General features: G+C 39.2%; 1 protein-coding gene across 1 annotated transcript in view; it reads left to right on the top strand.

The window, feature by feature from the left end:
• LOC106512910 (FERM, RhoGEF and pleckstrin domain-containing protein 1) overlaps positions 1-9,740 on the top strand; it is a gene marked incomplete in the record, with an annotated part of 77,265 nt that overhangs the window by 43,413 nt on the left and 24,112 nt on the right. The window contains 6 exon segments of the mRNA XM_014001451.1: positions 4,367-4,471; positions 4,570-4,612; positions 4,699-4,777; positions 7,321-7,418; positions 7,742-7,856; positions 9,425-9,572. Of these exon segments, the coding sequence (XP_013856905.1) occupies positions 4,367-4,471; positions 4,570-4,612; positions 4,699-4,777; positions 7,321-7,418; positions 7,742-7,856; positions 9,425-9,572 (588 nt within the window).

Here is a 9,740-nt window from a genome sequence, read left to right as displayed (position 1 = left end):
AGACTGTCATAAAAAATCATATATGAGTCAGATGGGTCAAAAAAATCGGATTTGTCTCGTTCAGACTGTCATAAAAAATCATATATGAGTCAGATGGGTCAAAAAAATCGGATTTGTCTCGTTCAGACTGTCATAAAAAATCATATATGAGTCAGATGGGTCAAAAAAATCGGATTTGTCTCGTTCAGACTGTCATAAAAAATCATATATGAGTCAGATGGGTCAAAAAAATCGGATTTGGGTCGGATTTGCCTGCAGTGTGAACCAGAGTTTGCACTACCTCTTTATTGTCAAACATAATATTTACCCATCAATTTTTGCATGATAATTGTATTTCATTTTCATTCTGTTTAATATTCAACAAGTTGAACAGATAATCCACCCTAACCCCGCTACTTGGTATCGGTATCGGTATCGGTATCGGCGAGTACCCAAACTCAAGTACTCGTATTTGTACTCAGTCTTGAAAAAACTGGTATCGGGACACCCCTAGTTATAAGCAAACTAGCATCCAGTGAATTTTATGTTTAGAAAAGGGGGAAAAAAGGCTAATCAAGATACTTTTGAGGTTTTGCCTAGTGAGCATTTGTCTGTACACCCTGAAAATCTTGCTCGTTCCCAGTTTTAAGTTTTCACAAGTGAATCTGTTACAAAGGTTTTTGGTTGTATTTGTTTATCAGCACTCTTACAGCACACTTTTTCTGAGAAGCAGCTTAATCCCCGAAATGACTAGTTCTCAATTTCCTTTCTTTGAACCACACAGCCGTTTTACCTCGTTCACAACTGAACACCTCCTCCTGGGCAGTCACACTTCCATAATCTGAAACAGCATTTCCCGCGATACAGGAAAATAATGAAACAAACCCATTAAGTCCCGCTCCTGTAACGACTTTACTCTCGTGCCAGTGTCAGCTCCTCCAGTGCTCCACAACCAATATATTCAGCCAGACGTGCTTCCTTTTGTTCTGTCTTTTTATCTGGAGCCTAAAGGCAAAGGCAGTCTGTTTGCTACCCATGGCACCCACCCCCACTCATCCTCCACAACTCCCCTAGTGGAAGTTTGGCCAGCAGTGCCTGCCTGGTGTGGCTCATTGTAGGTGAAGTGGAGCATACCAACAATTCCTGGAGGGCAGTGGTTTAGGGAGCACAAAGCTACTCTAMACCTGACCTTTATACTTCTTTTTTTTCTTGACAGGAAGCTTACTAACAAGGGGTAGGAGGTGGAGGGGCCTACTTGGTCTACCCTGAAGTGGAAACCCAAGTAGACATGTGCTCAGACGATGCTGTCATCTTTATTTAGCCTTCATCTGTCAGCCTGAGCATACAGAGGTCAATGTAGCGATGCAGACATGCCGGCATGTGTACACATGTAAACACTCGTACCGCCTCTGTTCAAACCTAATGGGGCCAGGCAGACGCTGTCCTGAGACCGCTGACTCAGAATGCGTCATCTTATGCTGGAATTGACTGATCAAAGTAAAACTAGTTTGAAGGCTTTAATAAATAAAAGTCATAAAAATGAAAATTGGTAACATTCTCCTGCAGAACTTGAAGGAAATGTCAGCGAATGAACACTTTGAGAATGTAACCTTTCTGATGGTGCACAGCTTCTATGGAGAGGTGAGAGTTTGTGCACAGTTTTCATAAGGCTACTTCATTACACATTCATTGATATTTTGTATTGGTGTTTCTAATAATCAAAAGGAGTAAAATGCCATGAATGCCTTTGTAATAAAAACATAAATGGTTCTGTAAAGTAAACTGAGAGAGGAAATTACCTTTTTCCTTTTATGGCTCCACTGACCTAAATTAACTGAAATTGCTAGCCAGCCATGCTGGCGGCATGCTTCTTAATGAGATGCCAGCGGTGTTCATTCCAGACTCGCCCCAGGATGCCACTTTTATATCAGGAATTAAATATGTGACAGTAAACATAATACAATTTATAATTTTGAAAAGTAATCCATAGTTTTTGCAACTGAACATTAAAATACATGTGACCAACAAATATACAAAAAATAAAAGGAAAAAACTTTATATTTAAGAAATTTGGCATTAAACAAATGACTTTTTTCCCCAATTTTGTTACATGACTGGCACATTTTTTGACTTGGTTCAGCCAAACTGAAACAGGAAGTGACATCAAAGAGAAACTTTCTAAGAAAACAATAATGCTTGAACTCTGACTCTTCTTCAACTCTCTCTGACAGTAACTGAAAATAATGTAAAGAAACCTCAGATTCTTCTCTCCTGTCTGTGTTGTTTACCGTTGTAGCAACGCTTAGTTTACATGCCGTCATTCYCCTTTGACATCACTTTATTCATCTATGAGTTTTCAAGAACCTGTCTGACCCTGCCGTCAACCGTTTAAATCAGTTCTTTCTGTTGTCATCTGATTCTGTGAAGGATGACAGCTGTCATTCTTAACCACATGAGTGTCTCAGTGGTCTTGCTGTGCTGGCTGCAGCAGTGTCATGTGGCAACAATGACTCTAGTCTAAAACTGCATTTAATCAAGCTCCATCTGACTTTAATCAGCATCTTCTTTTACCCCTCTCTGCTTGGCTCCTAATTGTTTTTACCCTGACAGCAGGGTTTTTTAGTCTGTTTTCTGTGTCCAGCTCAGTTTTATCTGCTGTTTTGTTATTTTCCTTGTAGCATTTCTTGTTTCTCTGAGTAAAGGTGAGACCTAGAATGAATTCACTAGTTTAACTGACTGCTACATAACAGTAAAATGGTGTGCGTCTGTGTGAGGACTGATGGCCTCTTTCCCTCCAGCCTTCTTGTTGCTGCCTCCGTCAGCTTTGTCACCACATGGAAACAGCTGGTCTCCAGTGGTGAGAAGCCATCTGCACGAAAATGTCATAAGGAGGGACAGACATATGACCCGGCAGGCAAAAACAGACTAGAAGAAGTGTTCGGGTTATTCGGAGATTGTTAGGGATTTTTCTTGTGAATGAAGATGTGGTTTTTATCTTTAAAGAATTTATAGGAATACAGACATTCTTTGCCAGTGAAACACCAGACAGATTTAAAAGTGGGTAAACCCCTTCAGCTGCATCGGGGATGTTCCTGTAGTAGCGTGTGCCTCAACTAGTCTCAGCACTTTTGTATGAAAGTGTAGGAAAAACAGATTGAAACTGACACAGCCCTGGATCATTATTCAAGCCATGGGGGGAAAAGGTTGCTACAAACTATCATATTGTGGAGCTGAGACGGGCTCTGAACTGGTGCAAGCAAGTCACGAGGCAGCAGCCAAGCAGAAACGTTCCTGTTGTGCATCTGTGAGAGTTCTGTCCTGTGTCTGCAAGAGAAGTCGTTCCATGGAAATCCCTGACATGAATTTAACCTTGTATGGGAATKTTTCTCTTTTTCCAAGGATGTGGTGGTGGTCTTTTCTTGTGTGTGTGTTTATCACTTTGCCCGTGTTTGCCAGTAAGTAAGTGGGCAGTTGAGTTCTTCATATACAGAATGAATAGGGACAGAAGCAACTGGGGGCGTTTTTATCACTTTACATCCACACTGTATCCACCTGAAAGGCCTCTGAGCTGTTATCGGTGACACCAATGACACAAAAAAAAAAACCAGAACAACCATGAGGTCTGCCCTATTGTGCAGCTAAGATGGGAGCTCTTAAAGGCAGACCGACTCTGTGTCTTATTTTGCATGTTGTAGATAGCCTTTTAATCAATATCAGTATGAGGGAAAAGAGGATAATTCTGAATAAATTGATGAGCTAATGGCTAATCTAAGTGAAGCTATAACCAAAGTGGATTGCTTTGCTATTTGTGCTCACAAAAACTGTAAAATTCAATGTGAATGACCATGAAATGTGTAATTACTGATGATGTAAAGGATCTTTTTTACATTTTAACACTGCAGCAGCGTTTACCTACAGAGTATTTTGTGTTTAGCTGATTTATTGAGATAAAAACAAACAGAAATACAAATGAACTGTAGATTACTTTTTAATTTACATCACTGTATATTACTTTTTAAAGAATTTATATTTTTTTAGAGTGAGAACGCCAATATACGGAGATGTTCCAGTTGATTTTTCCAACATGGGACACCTAAATTTCTACTTCTGAGTGCATTTGTGCTCATTTGTATTTCAGTACTGGAAAGGAAGATAGCAAAGGCATTTAGACTGAAAGAACAATCATTTATTTGGCTAACATTCACTAGCTTTGACAAAGCTGGGCTCTTTTGTGTTGAAATGATTCAGGTCATTAGGTTGCCTTGAGCTTATTGGTAATAGATAAGAATATAAAATACCAGAAGGTCATTTGACTGGAATGCTTGGACTAAAATAGAACCAGTTGCCACATTTTAACCTTTGCAATTGTTTTTGTTTTTGTTCACAGCAAAAAGCCTCAGGCAAGGTGCTATTTGACTTGGTGTGCTCCCACATGAATCTTATTGAAGGTGATTACTTCGGCTTGGAGTTTCAAAACCATCAAAAGATGATGGTAAGAAAACGAAGCTCAAATATGACCTCTTCTTACGTATTTTACAAAGTAATTTTTTATTTAAATTTGACTTGTGGTGCTCTTTTGTTTCTTTACAGGTGTGGTTGGACCACATCAAACCACTTATCAAGCAGCTCAAACGTAAGTCTTTAAAAATCAGAGTAACTGTATATTATCTACACAAGTCTCTCTTCAAAATTCAATTGTTCTTTGTGCTTTATGCACAGGACCAAAACACACAATCCTGAGGTTCAGTGTGAAGTTTTTTCCCCCAGACCACGCTCAGCTGCTGGAGGAGCTGACGAGGTGAGCTTCCCTTCAGATAATCTAACTCCTCTTATCTCCACACCACATTTGTTTTCCACTTGRCGCTGAGATGTACATTTGTGTTTAAGTCAGTGTGACGGATCTCAGCTGCGACTCAAAGCAATTGTGGACACATAAATGAAACATGTGCCCCAATTCCCAGAGGATTTATTCTCTTTTCAGTTGTCATGGCTGCCACGTCTTGCGTTTCGTCCACTGGAGATTAGCGTGGGAGAGCTAATGATTTTCTGGTCTCTGTTTTGTAGTTCTAGACATGTGCTTCGTACATTTAGAGACAGAGAGGATAATCAATTCACCAAAGGTAAAGCTTGTATAATTGTTTTAAACTTAATAAGATATGGAGTTTGATTATCCTTTTAGTTGTTTTSTTTGATGTTTTAACTGAATCCAGTTTATTTTATTTAGTGCACAACAAAGGTAATCTCAGGGGACACCAAACAAAACATTCAGATAAAACGCTAATTAGTAAAAATTTTCTATCTAAGAAAACTGGCAGGTTGTGTCGAATTTTCACGCCGTTGCTGTCTCCCATTCTGAGCAATGTGTTGGGGACAGTGGAGAGGAAAGACTCCCTTTTAGCAGAAAGAATTCTCCAGGAGAACCAGGCTCGGATTGACCAGCTGAGGTTAAAGAGGACCGGAAAAAGACACAGACAAACACAGAATGACTGGTTTATGTGTAATTTCTATAGGGAAAAATAGATTAAAGAAAAAATTATAAAGAGTGAGGAAATGTGTTCAGTTTGTCCTCCAACAGTCTAATGGCTTTTTTTCACTGGACTGCCTGGCTTTGCTTCAAACCCAGGTTCACTATAGCTGCGTTTTGATTGCAAATGTACGCAAAACTTTGTCAATATTCTGTTAATGTCGAAAAACACAGTTTCCCAACTGCRGTGTTTCCATTAAGTAAGAAATGCTATTAAAGTCACGTGAATACGTTTGTTCTTGTGATAAGTCATTACAAACATGGCGGCGATGGATGTAAACACATAGCATGTTGCTACCGCGACACTAGCACTCATTATCAGAAGAGACGTCAACGTCTTTTATCGAGGCTTTCCCGCGACAATCCTCTACTTGGGAGCGGCTACGTATGCTTTTGTAGTCGGTGAGTTTACTATTTTATACTACTTCTGTGATACTACTATTTCTACTTCCTGTTATCTTCTTCGTCATCGTCTTTTTCGCCAGTAGAAACAGCCGGTTGTTGATCATGTGACTCCCATGATGCGAAAAAAGTTTTTCCATTGCAGTTTTGCGAAAAACACAAATTTCGATACGGCCAAAATACCACCTCATCCTAGCGCAAAAAYATTTTGTCGAAAAATGTAATTTTTTTCAAAATTGACGTGTTTCCATTGAGCAAATTTATTTTCGAAATTCTAATTTGCACATTTTCATGGTCAATGAAATGCAGCTAGTGTTTGCATTAACCCTTAGTTCCACCTCAATTTCTGGAACCACAAGAACTGTGGTTCTGTTTGGGCCAGCTTGCCCAGCCTGATTTGACATGAGCTAGTGTTGCTCATTGATTGGTTCACCGACCGAGGGGATAGGTTACATCACACATAGGTGATTAATTATGGTTTGCAACAATTTTTACCCACGAGTTCAACTTTACAACAACAGGGAGCTACCAAACAGCAAGAAGCTAACATTAGCTTACAGTCCTCCATCGTCTTGACCTCTCTTCTTCAGCATCCTACTGTTGGATAGTCCAGTACGGTCGTAGTTACTTTTCATTTGAGTTTAGTGTAGCCCATTGTTATGCAACAAATAAATCTCACTCAAGATATCCAAGCCAGCCCTAACTATAATGATTTATCTAAAAGAAAAGTCTTAAGTCTGGTCTTAAAAGTAGACAGAGTGTCAGCCTCACGGACAGATTCTGGAAGTTGGTTCTACACTGCAAAAATTGTACTTCATGTAATCAAGTCTTACAGTCTTATATTCAGCCAAAAAGTATTTTTGATCTTGTTAACCTTGACATTTTCCTTATTTCAAGAAGTCTTACCAAGTTGATTTGTCAGTCACTATAATGTATATCTAACTTACTTTTAGATGGCTAATTTAGGAGCCTGATAACTGAAAGCTCGGCCTCCTGTTCTACTTTTAAAAACTTTAGGAACCACAAGTAAACCTACAGTCTGAGAGTGAAGTGCTCTGTTAGGAAAATATGGAACAATAAGATTTTTAATAAGATGGAATTTAATTAACAGTTTTGTTAACAATTAAATGTTAAAATTAAGATTTTTAAGACTGTTCTGAATTTGAAAGGGAACAATGGAGAGAAGCTGAAACTAAAGAAATATGAATTTTCCTGAATCAGAACTCTGGCAGTAGCATTTTGGATCAACTGAAAACTTTTTAAAGAGATTTTTTAACCCCCCGAGTGACAATAATTCAGCCTAGACGTGATAAATGCATGACCCAGTTTTTCTGAATCRTTTTGAGACCAGATGTTTCTGATTTTAGTGGATGTCATTGAGCTAATCAGGTTCTATTGTTTGTATTTGTGGCCAGATACCTGTTTGCCCTCCAGATAAGACAGGATCTTTCCTGTGCACGCCTCACCTGCAACGACACCAGCGCAGCCCTGATGGTTTCCCACATCATTCAGTGTAAGTCTCACATTTTCCTCCTTTAGCTCAAGACACCAAAGCACCAACAGATCTGATAGCCTCCCCAAAAAAAGCTATTTTTTTAATGTAGCGCTTATCAAACATTGTCACACCACAGTCTGCGAATTGTTGCAAATTGATTAGCGGAGCTGCTTCAGATGAGCCACAAATTTTCAAAACCAGACGTTTTTGAAGCTGCCTTTATATCCAGTCGTGATCCAAATGATCATTTTAATTTTTTTTTACCATAAAACACCAACTTTGAAGCTGATAGTTTTTTTTTATTTTTATTATTTCAAATGTCCTTTCTGCTCACGTCTTAGCCGAGATCGGAGATTTTGAGGAGAGCCACTGCCGGTCCCATCTCCTCAACAACAACTACATTCCAGACCAGATGCCCCTGATTGACAAGATCATGGAGTTTCACTCGAAGCATATGTGAGTTTCTGAGCTATAAAAGAAGAATCACAAGAATCCAATYTGTTTTAACCCTGCTCACAAGGTCGGTGAAGTCATGAGCTGAGCACACATTACTCCCCTCAGCCGTGAACAGGAAGTGTTGTTGCAGACTGTTATTGTCCCACAGGGGTGTTTCATTACACAGGTGACACATTCAGGAAAGCAGCCATTGAATAAATGCCTGATTTCTCTTTGACGTACCGTGTAGGCTAGCCAATTTTTGTAAGTGTTTTTAAAGCGTCTAGCTTTTTTTTTTTCTTATTTATTTTTGAAAACCAGGTTTCTTTTGGTCCAAAAAAGATAAGTGAAATTCATCTTTTAACCCACAAAATGACACACAGACAGCTGTCAGCAGCTAGGTTAGTGGGGTAAAAACCCAGATTTTAGTCTATTTAAGGACGGCTAAGGACAGCTTTATGAGAAGTGCAGTTGGTTTCTTTCTATCTAGTTTATTGCTTTTGGGAGTATATTACTGGAAACCGTCCAGATCTCCTCACACCATCAAACATCTCTCCTCGGTGCATACGTTATTCGAGCAGCAGCTTTGCCAACACTTGCCCCCTCCCCCCCAGTTACACTGAGTCATGAACACACACACACACGCGCACAGTGGGCGGCTGCTGCAGCATCAGAGGAGCTCCATTAGATCTGACTGCTCTCTTTGACTTGTCTACTGATAACTGGAACCCGTCTGACTGGAGCGCCATGTCGGGTTAAATCTACTGTTAATTACCACACACAGGAAGCAGGAAGGCTTATCCACTGATAGCAATTAGGAAAGTTAGTTAGCAGCCCCTCCCCAAACCTCCCGCTTCTGCTCCAAAAACTCAGATTAACAGAGGAAACCTGGACGCCACGCTGTCTTGTTTGTTCACCCTCAAACAGTGGGAYATACAGCAGGACGATAAGCCAGGATTTAATATATTTAACAGAAAAATTGGCTGAAAGGATTGGGAATATTAAGCTAGAGTACAGGTTGGTACCCTCAAATGGTTTTGCAGTCAGTATATTTACTTATTTTTTGCCCATTTTGGTGTGTGCTCTTAACAAACACAAAAATGATCACTGCTCTGTCAGTTCTAAAGGGGGGTATTATTAATTTTCCAGCCACGTTTCAAGTTCAGTTCTATATCACAATCAAGTAACTGTTAYCTTCAGCTGTTATGAAAATAACTTATGTATGTATAATTCTTAATGCCATTTGCAACCTTTCGTAGGAGCATATTAAAAAATAATACTATATTTTAATATTTGATTAAAATATAGTATTATAGAATATAATCTAGAATAGTTAGAATACCTTTGATCAAACTGCCAGATAAGTAATACATGCAATTAGACATGGACTTGAGGTCAAGCGACTTGAGACTTGACTTGGATTTTTGGTCAAAGACTTGGACTTGACTTGGAACCAAAGACTTGCGCACATCTCTGGGATTAACAAAACAAGATTTAATAGAAACACTGTTTTATTATTTTTGTCTTTTCTTGGTAATTGTTGCCAATTACATCAAATATTCTTTAAATCTGAAATTTTGTTGTTGTAGAGGTCAGTCACCAGCAGAATCAGATTTTCAGTTACTAGAAGTGGCTCGGAAGCTGGAGATGTACGGGATTCGGCTCCACCCTGCCAAGGATCGTGAAGGCACGAGTTTAAGTCTGGCYGTGGCTCACACAGGGGTCCTGGTCCTACAGGTCTGTAGAATACATACAGGGCAAATCTGAAATAATGTGGGTTTTAGTCATTTGTGTTTCCCAGTCCAGTTCTGTGGCTGTTTTTAATTTAAGTTTAAGTGCATGTGACATGCATATCTTTAAAATACAAAAAATCAAAGTAAACCTGTTTTATATCATATATATATA

Source organism: Austrofundulus limnaeus, unplaced genomic scaffold (genome assembly GCF_001266775.1).
Source record: "Austrofundulus limnaeus strain Quisiro unplaced genomic scaffold, Austrofundulus_limnaeus-1.0 Scaffold9, whole genome shotgun sequence".
NCBI classification, from domain to species: Eukaryota; Metazoa; Chordata; class Actinopteri; order Cyprinodontiformes; family Rivulidae; genus Austrofundulus; species Austrofundulus limnaeus.
Note: the sequence above shows the minus strand (reverse complement) of the source record. Positions and strands in the feature narration are given on the sequence as shown.